This window comes from Anolis carolinensis, chromosome 3 (genome assembly GCF_035594765.1).
Source record: "Anolis carolinensis isolate JA03-04 chromosome 3, rAnoCar3.1.pri, whole genome shotgun sequence".
NCBI classification, from domain to species: domain Eukaryota; kingdom Metazoa; phylum Chordata; class Lepidosauria; order Squamata; family Dactyloidae; genus Anolis; species Anolis carolinensis.
Genome location: NC_085843.1, coordinates 75,284,807 through 75,299,120, shown reverse-complemented (window position 1 = coordinate 75,299,120; position 14,314 = coordinate 75,284,807). Strand labels below are relative to the sequence as shown.

At 37.8% G+C, this 14,314-nt stretch overlaps 1 protein-coding gene across 4 annotated transcripts in view; it reads right to left on the bottom strand.

Annotated features, from left to right (window-relative positions):
• Window positions 1-5,382: 5,382 nt before the first annotated feature.
• Window positions 5,383-14,314, bottom strand: part of eva1c (eva-1 homolog C) — a 61,668-nt gene continuing 52,736 nt past the window's right edge. The window contains exons 5-8 of one of the 4 annotated variants that reach the window (XM_008107599.3): window positions 14,170-14,313; window positions 7,480-7,551; window positions 7,104-7,193; window positions 5,383-5,932 (exon numbers count right to left, since the gene is read on the bottom strand). In XM_008107599.3, coding sequence (XP_008105806.1) covers window positions 5,502-5,932; window positions 7,104-7,193; window positions 7,480-7,551; window positions 14,170-14,313 — 737 coding nt within the window. In that variant the 3' untranslated portion in view covers window positions 5,383-5,501. The remainder of the gene's footprint in view (window positions 5,933-7,103; window positions 7,194-7,479; window positions 7,552-14,169; window position 14,314) is intronic. The other 3 variants (XM_008107602.3, XM_008107601.3, XM_062975052.1) reach the window with 3 other exon arrangements.

Sequence of the window (14,314 nt, the reverse complement as noted above, 5' to 3'; positions counted from 1 at the left end):
ACACTATGTAACACAATTTCTGTTTCTGGGTTATAAATGTCATTTCCTAATTGGTTCTATCATAAAAACATGGGAAAAGTTTATTAAACTGCAAAAACTTTGTTTTTGTGGGATATTCGACAGCACATTTCACTATAGTTTTTCAATTAATATCGCATAGAGTCTCAACCAATTAAACATAGTTTTTGGCAGCCACAAAAATGACGTTTCTGGAGTATAACTACCTTCAAAGTAAGTAGCACACAATTAAACAGGAATAATAGTCCTTTCAAACCAGGAACAGGATTTTATCAATGTATGTTACATAGTGTAATCAAATGCACCCTCTGTCTGCCTTTGCTGAACCAAGAACAAGAGCATACTATTAGAAAGCACAGCATTCCCAACTATCCCAGTCATCCTTTACTGCTGAGCTCCTGCCTGTCAGCTTCTAGGGCTTGCTTTTTGTTGTAAATCAACAAGTACATGCTGTACTACAATAAAATGTTGGGACCTTGGAATGAGGAAGGTGTCTTTAGAAAAGCTAGGAAACTTGGCACTTCCTCCAGTGGAACAAAAACACCCTTTGAGTTATTTTCCTATCCGAAGATTGTGTTTGTGAAAAAGCAGACCTCGAGCGGAAGCACAAGTCATAAATTAATGTATAGTTGTGGTATATTTCTTGCTTATCGCTCACTAAAAAGGCCAGTGTTTTGTTAAGAAAAGCCATATGAATGTTTACCACTTGTACTAATTTTTATTTCTTTGTAAAGAAAGCACTTGTCACACGAAGGAAAAAAGAATATGTGGAACTAGGTACTGCCTGTTGGAAGCTGACAGGTACCAAGTGAGCTTTTTGTCCTTTCTCTCTTTAATATTAAATTGGCACAGACCATTTGGGCAGGATTGGATGTGGATACATGATTCACCCAACATCTGCTTGTGGTGATATTGTGTGTTACCAAAGATAAATTTGTGAAGGTTAGTGTTGGAATTAGAAACATTAAGTTTTGAATAATTTCCAGAATCCCACAGCTGCCACGGTTATGCTGAAAGAGGATTAATTCAAATCTTCATGTCTTGTAATAGTAATTATGTAATTGCAAACCCAAGGACTTGGGCAATGCATTGGTGCTGTGTGGAGTAAAATTATCTTACTGTTCTCCTTGAGGAACAATTTCTCAGACCTATTGGGTGTATCTGCAACATACCATGGAATTAATGCAGTTCAACACCATTTTAATGGTCATGGCTCAATGGTATGGAATCGTAGGAATTGTAGTTTAATAAGGCACCAGTACTATTTGGCAGAGAAGGCTAAACACCTTATAAAATTACTCACCTGATTCAATATAATTGAGCCATGACAGTTAAAGTGGTGTCAAATTGCATTGATTCTACAGTTGATTCTATTAATTCTACAATTGATTTTATTAATTCTACAGTGTAGTTGCACCCATTATTTCAAATGCTCTTTGCAGCTTCTGCATTGTGACAAGGACTAGAGACACCAGCCTGTCACTCACACTAGATGAGTCATTCCTACAAACCTGGTGACTGTTTCCTCGCTCATCCTAATTCCATTTTATTTTTGTTTGTTTGTTTATTTATTTATTTATTCAAATAGGCATACATTTATAAGTGTTTGTTGCATACAGTGCAATAGTTCCAAGCTATTAGTGTTCCATAATCATTTCTGAAATAATATATTTTCTTTAAGGGGTCACAATCTTCTATTTAAATAGTACATATAAAGGTATCATAGGCTCCAAACTAATATCAATTTCTTCCCTGTCTACAGTTTTATAGTTTCCCCTATAAACATTTTATATTGAGATGGTGGATCATTGGTTGCCATTCATTAACAAAGTTCTCTAAAGGTTCTCCTCTTAAGAGTAGTTATTTTATTCATTATCAACAAATATGTAATGTATTTTTCCCATTCTTCTAAGGGAGGTATCTCCGAGTTTTCCAATATCTAGCACATACCACTCAAGATGCCACTGTCATGTAATTAATTTCATTTTATTTTTATTTGGGATGATCTTTTAATGCTTGAAGGAAACATCTTCAATGAGTGAATGATTGAAGTGCCATTAACATGGTTTCTGGTAATTTGGAAATAATGGAGGCCTTAGAATTATATATATTTTTCTTTCTTCCTGATACCCAAGATAATTTAGATATTGTACCAGATTTGCTGGGACTTATCAGTACTAGGTACTTGATGCTATGCAGGTGTTGTTCCAAGAAGTAGACTTTAGAATAATTCATTTCCCAAGATTGATAAATCCTCCTTATTTATCATGATGCCAATATGTTCTAGGTTCACTTTTTCTAAGCAGAATTTGGGAGTAGATACTAGCTTTTTGATACATTTCTAACATTGGTATAGGTCAATTAACTTTGACCAAAATTTTAGGCCAAAATGTCTTCTTAAAGAATTGAGAGACAAGTGAAAGGAGGAGGGAGGGAAGAGGTACCCTATTTTCTGCCTGCTTCACTTTGGTGCTTGTCTCTTTCACTGGCAAAGCACTATGCAGTGCATTGCAAGACGGAAGATCCCATTCAAACTGCTTATACCCTGTTTCCCCAAAAATAAGATATCCCCTGAAAATCATGATGCGTGTTTAGATTCTGGTTTTGCTGAATTGCTAATTATAAGGCCTCCCCTGAAAGTAAGACCTAGCAAAGTTTTTGTTTGGAAGCATGCCCGCTAAATAGAACATCAGAGCATGCAGGATTGGTCAATGTACGTACCATAGATTGTTGGAAATACAGTAATGGTGGTAACAAGAAATTCTTGATAGGATTCACAGTTTGTCTGGTTATGCTGGTTTGTGATGACAATTACTGTACAATATATAATAAATGGGTTTTTTTTGTTCAACAATGAATGTGAATTCTTTTTCAGGAAAAAATAAGACATCCCTTGAAAATAAGACCTAGTGCATCTTTGGGAGCAAAAATTAATATAAGACACTGTCTTATTTTGGGGGGAACACAGTATTTATAACCAATGGCTGCATTTGCTTTGGATTTCTCTGAGGAAATCATTTGACATTCTGCTCTGACATCTTCTTCCCTCATGCATACCCCAGCAACTGGCATTCAGAGCAAGTGTCTCTGATACTGGATACAAGACATAGCCATTATGGATTGGTAGTAACCAGTTATATATTTACCCCCATGCTTTTTTCCTTTTAAATCCATTTTCTATTAAATATGTATTGATTCAGCTGTCTCTGGTTGAGTCCTGGAAGTAACTTAATCCAATGCTTTCACAGGAGCCCTAATTTCATGGTGAAAGCAAATGTCTTTATTCAAGCCCTTTCAGCCTGAAAGAAAATTCTCTTTTGAAGTGCTTCTATTTTAGTTAACTATTTCTAACTTAAAAACAGTCATGAGTCATAACACATCACCAAAGCCATTTCATCCTTTCAGTGTCAAGAGGCTTTGGAGCAAGTCCTTTCAGCTCTGAAACGACTTTCATTGTTTGACTTAGAGTGAAAGCATCCAAGTTTCTCTCTGATGTTCGGGCATGTTACAATGGGAGAGATTGTATTACAAGGCATCTGTGCATGTCACCGTGCTTAAGTCAAGCCAGTTGAATGGCTTCCAACGGTTTACTCCTTCCAATCATTCTCCATCCATGACATACCTGTTGAATATTTTTTCCATCTACTTCAGGTCTTCACATGAGTGGAAGTAAACCTCAAAGTTACTTTAAGGTGTTGTCACACCCATTTCATCTTCACCACTCCTTTCCAACAGTAGTGCCTTGGCTGGCTGATCACAATAGCTTCCATACAAACCTATAAGGGCAACTGCATACTTTAGGCCTCAAACAGCACATATGCAACAACTGAGTGAATCTGGATAAAAGGGCTGAGTTTCCAAAAGAACTAATTTTCAGCTTTTTTTTCAGCCTTAGCATGGGCAGTCCCGATGGTACACATTTGATTCTTAAAAAAAAAGTAAACAATAGTAAACATTTGATTCAACAGAAAGAATAAAGAAAAACAAACAACGAAATCTCTCCAGAATGTTCACATCCAGCTCTTCAATACTAAAAGTTATATTGTAACAGAATACAATGTTTTCAAATGCATATGTATTTTGTGTATGGTGGTGCAGCGGGTTAAACCGCTGAACTGCTGAACTTGCTGACGAAAGGTTGGCGGTTTGAATCCAGGGGGGGTGGGGTGAGCTCCCACTTTTAGCCCCAGCTTCTGCCAACCTAGCAATTTGAAAACATGCAAATGTGAATAGATAAATAGGTACTGCTCTGGCGAGAAGGTAACAGCACTCCATGCAGTCATGCAAGCCACATGACCTTGGAGGTGTCTACTGACAACACCGGCTCTTCGGCTCAGAAATGGAGATGAGCACTAACCACCAGAGTCAGACACGACTAGACCTAATGTCAGGGGAAAACCTTTACTTTTACTAGGTAGACTCTAAAACCTGTAGGAGACACACAACCAGCAAAATAACATAAAAGTTGCTATTGCATAATATTTGTTACGATCTTTGGTCCAGAAGCCTTCTAAAGATCAATCGGATGAAAACAAAACAGGATTTTTCTCCGAATCTCTCTCTTTTCTCTTTCTATGCCAACTATGATTATTCTTTTTCCTTCTGCTCCAGGCCATATCTTCATTTTCAGTCAATGTCAATACTTGCATTTCCATGGGCTGCTTTACATGTATTGTGGAGAAGTGTATGTGAAACAGATGGTGCTTAAAAACTATGCTATAAGGTCTAACAGGGAGTCAGGAAATGTGTGAGCCACTCTCTAGCACAGGGACTGTGCTCTTAAATGTAGATAATACTTTTTAGCTGTTTTAGAATGCATTTTTGTTCTTTCCCACTCTCCAATTTCTCTTTTTAAAGACTTCTTGGCAAGTCCATACTTCCTGTCTTACTAGGAAATGAATCAGACGAAAGGTTTTCCAGTTCAGTATGACTTCACAAATTAATTATTGGAAAATGTTTCCCTCTTTCTATTTTATTTAAGATCCATTTTTTTCACTGCGCCTTTTAATTTGCCATTGTTTCAAAGCTCACTCCACCCTTGGAATATTTCATGCCATTGTAGGAATGTGTGGGTTCTGTCTAGAGAAATTACGAACACTCCTAAGTATCGCAAGTAGGAAGTGACATTTTTCCTCCTTTTGTTCTTTGAGTTCCCTGCAGATTGTAATTCAATGTTTGAGTCATTCTGTATAAAGTCAGGAATCTGCCTCTGATTTAACTTTAAATTTGGCCTCAGCCAAGCAGGTTCATACACAGTGGATCTGCAAAGTGTAATTATGCAGCAGTCCTGCTCTTTATTTTCAGTATTATCTGAAAATGTAAACACTTTCTTCAAAATGTGTTATACAAAAAGCCACATTATCAAATATTTAAAAGATTTTTTAATAATTAGTAATAATAGAATATTCCAAATAATTATAACATAGAGTTGCAAATGTTCCTTCACAGAAGGTACCCCTTTGTGTTCAGAAAAACAGCTGATGCTATCCAAAACAAATGCACTCCTGTTCATTGATATAAAATGGACTGAGGCTTCTAGTAGGAGATGCATCCAAACCACTGTTCATCCAGATTTCCTGGATGATCTGTTCTCGACGCTCTATCCTTTCAGCAAGCTCAGCTGAGTCTATTGAATAAAAAGCTGAATATGGAGTCCTGCAGAAGCCATCAGGAAAGTCTGAATCTGAAGAGTCATCTCTTTCTTCTTCGTCTTCCTCCTCCTCCTCTTCCTCCTCTTCCTCCTCTTCTTTGCCATTTTCATCAGCTTTGTCCTCTGGCGCCAAATGCTTTTTTATCCTCCGCAAGTTTTCTAGGTCATTAGAACAGGAAACGTGTACCACCAGCGCACAGAGCGTGAGCACCAGGCCAACACAGACACTAGACACAAACAAGAGAGCAGCTCTTTCAGGGTGATCTGAAATTAGAAACAAAATCCCAGACTAGAGGCTGATAAAGAGAATTGTAGATGGAGTCAGGGGAGAGGACATTAACAATGAAATATCATCTCTGAGAAGCCCTGTACTGTTGTGCCAGTCTTCTAAAGCCTAAGCCTACAGAGGCTATCAAGTCCTGCTAACGTGTCTCTAACTGATCAAGTTTGCATACATCAGCAAAAAGCATAAAGTGCCAAGGAAACAAAGGGTGCCAAAAAGCATCATATCCCAAGGCAACAAGAAGTGCCTTGAGATGTTGACACCATAAGGCTCACAGAGCAAGCCTGTCTCTTCAAGTGCTTCTCTCCTGGTCTAGGCAATGCTACACTTCTCCCAAGTGGTACTTGCTCAGAGGTTTGCCTACTCCAGTGGTTCTCAACCTGTGAGTCCCCAGGTGTTTTAGCCTACAACTCCCAGAAATCCCAGCCAGTTTACCAGCTGATAGGATTCTGGGAGTTGAAGGCCAAAACATCTGGGGACCCATAGTTGGAGAACCACTGATCTACTCAAAGAGAGAGGGAAAGGGGGAGCAGTAGAGCTGAAATGCCTCAGCAATGTGCATGTATCTGTCTTAAATTACCAATTCCTAGTAAAATCCATCCATGATCATTCATTCTTATCTTTTAATATTGTACTAGAAAGGGTAAAATAACATGCAACAACCTCTGTGTGCTTTTACTATAAATCCTATCTTTATAATTCAGTAATACTCCAAAGAACTTGATTTTGAAAATATATTTTCCTTGTTCATGAGATAAAACAATCACATTTGCCCAAGCCTTAGAAATAAATAATGATTATTCTTCTGCCACTAAGTACATGTGGGGGATAGCAGCGAAAGAAAATACTATTTCTCTTCAATGTTAGTCCCCTGCATACTGGCCTGTTCAAAAGGAACCAAAGTTAAGTAGATTTGTACAAAACAGTTTCATGTTACATGAACAACCACTGAAGCCCATTGGATAACCTTGGGAAAGTTATGTTCTCTCAACCTCAGAACAAGACCATGGCAAACCTCTGTACAGATTTTGCCGGGAAACCCCCGTGATCGGATTGCCTGCAATCGCCATAAGTTGGAAACGACTTTAAGGCACAAAACAACACAAAAGGCGAATAGGTCAGAATACCAGCCAAAAATAATAGTTGTTCTACCTCTAATGTAAGCAAAAGTAGCCAGACTGTTGCTAACTATAATCCCATCTTTCTTTGGAAATCTTGATTCCCGTGGATCAAAATCTTTATCTATGAAAAGATTAAGAATTGGTTGTTAGATGTGTTAGATTTACAGTAGAAACAATCTGTAAAATATAAATGTTACAAGTTGGAAATGATGGTAAATTAACTGAATGAAATGTTAATATGCTGCTCAGAAATAAATCCTACCATCTACTGTACTTCTGTTGCCTATGTATGTAAGTCAAATAGGAAATAATCCCAAAATAAAATTCTCACTTCACCTCAATCTACATCAGAGGTTCTAACTTAAAGATAACCGCTGGTAGTGATCCATACAAATGACTATATTCACCTTTGTTTGGCTTCTGAGAAGACTGTAGATCAGTTATCGTTGGATCAACTGCTGCTAATATGAATTTGGGAACTGTAGATTTAAAAAAATGAAAATGTTATTCCCCAATAGTTAAGCATTTTACATCAACTGAAGCATTAATCATTGTATAAGGCAAATTAGTTAAGGCATTAGATAAAACAAAATAACTGAAATACTTGTTAAGTTCAAGAAGGACATTGACAAGCTGAATGTGTCCAGAGGAAGGTGACCAATATTGGAAGCTACCTGGAAACTAAACTCTATGCAGCAGAATGGCTCAGGAAACTGGTTATTTTTAGTGTGACTAAATGAAGATTGAGAGGCGATATGTTAGGTGAAATATTTGAATATTGTCATGTATAAGATGGCATTATCTAGTTTTCATGCTGCTCCTGAAACTAGCACATGAACCAACAGAGTCCAATTACAAGGGAATTCCATCTAAACACCAAGAAAATGTTGTTTTCTTTTTTACTGAAAGAGTTGTTCAATAGTGAAAAAGACTGACATGAAGGGTTGTAGACTTTCAATCTTTGGAAGTCTTTAAACACAATTTGGATAAGAATAGTTTTGTAGTGCTCTAATTGTGTGTATGGCAGAGGGTTGGATGAGATGGTCCAAGGATTTTGTGATTCTAATCAACCCAGTTTTAATCAACGGATGAATTTGTGTCCCCTTGATTTGTATGAGTCTACTGTAAGTCCGGACCCATCTCACTGTAATCAAGTGCCAAATAACTGCCAAATGCTCCATCACCACCCACCTCCCAGACATTCCAATCTGGCTTGTCAGTTCTTATTTCTGCTTATGCCACTCTCCATATTAGGCAATGGAATAATGCTAAATACACCCAGAGGTGGGGATTAGCAATGGCTGTTTATTTTCCCCAGAGATTGGTGTCAAGCTGTAAAGTCTTCCTGCTGTAGGTTCGCAAATCCAAACATGCAGCAGGAAGCTACTCCTACCATTGTGCTTGCCTAAAAGAAAATTGGCACAAAAACATCAGTTATATAGGAAGGGGATCACTGAAATGTGTGCCCACTATTCTAAAATAGGTCTTCCATGTGGCCAAATCCAATCACACTGTGCACTGTGATCTGAACTAACGTGGTCCGTTGCCTGTGCAGCTGTGCTTAGAGAAAGACCAAATGATGGGGAACATGGGAGGATTGCCAATAGAAGACTAGAATTGCCCTATAAACGTGTGTTTGAACAAAAACAAGGCTTCAAAAACATTTGATTACATTGAGTACCAGGAGTGGGAAGCATGAGGCCCAGATTGCACTTTTGGAGGTTGAATGAAGACCCACCGATCTCCCTAATGTCCCCAGCACTTCCCTCCCAATGTTTCTGCATATGCATAAGAAAAATAGTTCATGGGGAAAATACCTACGTACATACATATTTTCTAACCTGTGTAAAATAAGGTAATGAAGGGAGGTTGTGAAGGTTTTAGTGGGGTTGTTTTGTTTTGAGGGAGAGGGTTGTCAGAAATTCATGGGCCCTTCCATAGCAATCCAGGCCTCAAATTGATGTTCCAGCTCAACTTCCCATTTATAGCCCAGTCTACAGGATTCTAGGATGAATATTCTAAAAGCTTGCTTTAAAAAACAAAATAACTACTTACAATGTAAATGAATGATTCCTCATCTCTAAAGTTTTATGTTATGTCATGTTAACTATGAATTTTGATCTCATGTGTTTTTAACTATGTTCTGCCCCACCTCAAGCCACAAGGAAAGGTAGGTAAGAAGTAAAATAATAAGAATTAATATTATTATTATCATTATTGTAATTAGTATATGTACATAGTTGGTCTTGGTTTCATTTTACAGCAAGTTTAATAAGACTTTATAGACTACAAATTATTTTTGTTGCCTCACATTTTATGTTATTTACATTAATTTTATTATTCTACTCTGAGACCCTTAGGTTTAGGTTAAGATATAAATATGTAGGTTAAACCACTGAGCTGCTGAACTTGCTGACTGAAAGATTGCCAGTTTGAATCTGGGGAGCGGTGTGAGCTCCCACAGTTAGCCCTAGCTTCTGCCAACCTAGTAGTTCAAAAACAGGCAAATGTGAGTAGATCAATAGGTACTACTCTGGAGGGAAGGTAATGGCCCTCCATGCAGTCATGCCGGCCACATGACCTTGGAGGTATCTACGTTCAATGCCAGCTCTTCGCTTAGAAATGGAGGTGAGCACCAACCCCCAGAGTCAGACACGACTAGACTTAATGTCAGGGGGAAACCTTTACCTTTACCTTTACCTAAGCAATTAAATGAACTTGCTTTCTTTTTAAATGGCTGGTTAACAGAGTGAAAACATGATCCTCAGTCAACTTATGGAAATTCAATTAAATAGCTCCTCATGGTGCTTGTATGCAGTGATTTACCATACAGTTTATGTTGAAAATACAAACAAACCCTGATCTCCCAAGTCACAAAGGATACTGGCAAGCAGAACTATATTTCTAGCTAACTTATGCCTAATTGTATCTGATGTTCTAATCCATCATATTATGAGGTTTGGCACGAAGCAAGTGTCCAGTAAAGCCCTCTTTGGCTGTTGGCGTGTGTGTGTGTGCAGGCATGTGTACTCACACAACTCCAAGGAGGCTAGCAATTAGTCTTAAACACTGAACATTTTTCTTCCAGTCATGTCTGCCAATCCATTTCTGTGCAGTCAATTTGGACATTTTTCACATTCTTGAAAAGATGAAAGATGAAAACAAGTGTGGATCATGTGTCTTATCAGGCAATATCTTGGATCAGGCCAGCTTCAATTTTTTGTCTCTTTGTGCAGACTTTCTAGTTTAAAAAGTTGTTATTTTAAAACTAATTTATTTCCCTATTTGTAGCTTTGTCATGAAAAAGAAAAAAAATCTTGATCAAAGGCACTCTAGTTTTGAAAGAGAGAAAACACACTGTCTCAGATAGATAACAGAGCAGAAAGCACTTTTGGACCTTTCTTGTTTGCTGAATGAAAAGTAGAAATGCAGTTCTGAACCTACTAATGGTCATGAGGTAAGCCTAGTATTCAACTGCAGTCAAGTTTTCTAAGCATGTGTCACACTACTAAAAGATGCACTCTGCCAGCACCATATTATCCCATCCCCACTTGCTATGGCCTTCCTAGAATTCAACACATTTGAAGCATGTTAACTACATTTGTGGCTCTTAGGTCTCTTCCACACATCTGTATAAAATCCACATTGAACTGGATTATATGGCAGTGTAATTTTTGGATTTTTAAATGTATTTTCAAGCTGTGGCTGGAATATATAGATGTAGAATCCATGGAAATGGAGAACTTAATTTTTCACAGCACACTGCAGTGCCTTCCTGGCATACTAGTATGCCCAAACACACACTTATCAAAAGAATTGGCAACTTACACACACTGGGGTTGTTGAGTGCATGTATCAGTTCTATATGGCACACCCACAACAGCCATGAGTAATATGCATGTAGAAGGAAAGATTTAATAGAAAATCCAGTTCAAAGCAGATATTGTGGATTATCTGCCTTGATATTCTGGGTTATATGGCTGTGTGGAAAGGCCATCAGTAGTGAAAGATGTAGCTCTTTTCCATTGTTTTTAGTACAGCCATCTGGTCTGCAAGTGAGTGCACCTTTCACTAGTGTGGGTAGCTGTGCCTATGTGTATTTCTCTGGCATCGATTACCATAGGAATGTTTAAAATGGCAATGAAGAAACACTGGTGACAAAACTTTCTTCCACATTTGTCAGTTACAGATAACTGAAACAGTGGATTTCTGCTTTGGGACCCAGATATTTTCATTCCAAAGTATTCTTAATATAGCTTCTTTTCTATTGGTTACAACATAATGCCTCAATATGCATTACATTTAAATTTGCAGAGTGGCAGACCACCACACAAAAGAAAAGTGAATTTAAAGCCATGAGCGCAAACATTTGTGAACAGACTTGCTTACAATAATTGCTGTGCTTATAATCTTGACGTACTGTCAACACAACCCCCCTCCCTTGGTTCTGTGTAACATCTCACACATTCCAAAACTCTGCCTTATTCACAGTCTTGAAGCCTGTTTGAAAAACAATTAAACCAGCAAGTAACTGGCAAATGCTCCAGGCAGCATCAAATCAGTATGCCAGAAAACATCTTTAAAATTAATCAAGCACGAGAGAAGAAAAGCTTGACAGACAATTTTCCCTCAGTCTTATGTTCCTTTGGGGCTAGATCTTCTATGAAGTAACATGTGGTAGTGACAGATGCTGAGAGTATGTATGGTGCCATCTCTCAACACTCCAGCACTACAATTTGTCTGATCCTAGAAGCCATTTTATCATGAGAGAGGGCCAAAAAGGAGATAGATAAAATGGAGATCTTGTGGATAAAAATATGTTGATCTGGACGGAGATGTACAACAGGCTCTATCATGATTGTTTGAAGCTTGGTTATTTTCTTGGACCCAGCCAGGAGGGATTCCTTTATCAGCTTAAGCAAATTTGCCTGCTGTGACCATTATGCAGGGAAAAGGATTGTTGCCAGAATCATATATTTCGTGGACTAGATTAGACAGTCATTTTATGTTCTGTGCGCCTTAAAAGATTTGAAAATTCTGGGTGGTGTAACAGATGGTTAAGATAATCTAATACTTATTTTTCATCAGCTGACAATTCATTTCTGGGGCCAAGTAGACATGATGGTGGTTAACTTTCAACACAAAATGTTTTTGTCTGAGAGAGATGAAGATCCACTGATACCTGTATGTGTTTGCTGAGATGTTAAGATTGGCCTGTAAGAACTTTCTTCTAAGCCAGTGGTTTCAACCTGGGGTCCCCAGATATTTTTGGTCTATAACTCCCAGAAATCCCAGCCAGTTTGCCAGCTGTTAGGATTTCTGGGAGTTGAAGGCCAAAAATGTCTGGGGTCCCCAGGTTGAGACCACTGTTCTAAGCCCACCATCAAGATGTTTTTAGACTGGAAAGTGCTAAAGACAGGTCATTTCCAGTGGTAGCCCCATGACTTTGGAATTCAAGATTATTATTCCAAACAACTTTAATTAATATATATGCTGGTAGTTAATTGATTCTTAAACTAATGATGACAGTTTTAAAAACTTTATTTTGCCTCCCAATATATATATTTTGCTTTGTTTTTTGCACTGCTGAATTTTTTTGACCCAATTATAATATTTTTAGATCTTTTTGTATGTTGTGTCAGATAATCAATAAAATATAGTATGTCATTGTTTTAATATGTAGTGAACTATGATCTAAGCAATAATAATAATAATAATAATAATAATAATAATAATAATAATAATAATAACAACAACTTTATTCTTATACCCCACCCCATCTCCCCAAAGGGAATCGGGGCGGCTTACATGGGGCCATGCCCAGACACAACAATATAAACAAAAAGCAACAGAAATAAATACCATTGGCCCTCAATATACATGGATTCTGCATCCAGAGATGCAACCATCCACTGCTTGAAAGCATTTACATACCAAAATCTAACCTTGATTGCCATTTTATATCAGAAACATCCATTGTGCTATAATGAGACTTAATCATACAAGATTTTAGTATCCACAGGGGGACCAGGAATCAAATCAAGTGGATACCAAGGTTCCATTGTACATCATCTTGTTCATAACATGCAAGCATTACATCTGTATCTGTCTTTTTAGGTTCATCACAATAAGAGGGATCCAGCACTTAGTTTGTGTAGCAACTCCATAAGCATGCAAACTATCTTTTTGCTGCCAGAGTACTCCCACAGCTGGGCAGTGGGCGGGTAAGCAGCCAAGTAGATGCCAACTGAGGCACTACACGATGAAGACAATATTCTCTTGGATGTCTTGGAGATTCTCCCAAGGTGTAGGAGGAGACGTTTTCTTCATGTATCTACCTGTAGGAATACAGACACCTAGCAACTGCCACCTTCCTTTATTTGTGGAAGAGTTTCTTAGCAGCAAAAAGAGGGGAAGGAGTGTAGTTAAGTCTGGTGGCACTTTACATGCCATTATTATGACGAAGGACCTCAGCCATTGATAAATAAAATTAAAGGTTCTGCACCACTTGGGCGGAGCCAACTTCAGATGCGCTTTACAAATGTCAGTTGGTTGAGATGAAAGTTAATGATCATAGCCAAAACCATACAGAAGTCTAAAAGGGTGAAGGGAGGCCAGCAAAGAAAGGGTGGCAAAAACATCAAGAGATAGTGGTCAAGGAGTTCTTGGCCCAGTCTGCTAGATAATCTTTGGCTCTTTGATTGGGGAATGAATTGAACTGGGTTTGACAACTTGGCAAAGTTTCTATATAAGGAGGTACTGAATAACTAAATATAACATTTGAGAAAGTACTTACACTAGTATAAACTCTAGTTATTCCACTTTAAGTCACCAACAGGATTCTAGGCCATAGGGGTCTAATCCTAACAATTGTTCTTCTCTTAGCAATGCAATGCAATCTTTGTCAATTTTATTCAGAATAATTTAGGAAATATAAATCTGTGGCTGTATCATAATACCTAATTCAGGCATTTAAATGTGGTAATTTTACATATGTACGATGAAACCCAGATTCTGAGACAAATATATCTTTGTATATGTGCTGATTTAACAAGTCACAGTGCACAATCTTTGACATTATTTGTAATTTTTCTTACCACATGCATAGCTGACATTGAGATATTTTTTCACGCCAGGGAGGCAGGGTCTTCCAAAGTTATGACTGTTTGCAATGATTTTACACCTCTGTTTTCCATAACACTTCTTTGATAATACTTCTAAAGCTGAATAGGAAAAGCAATC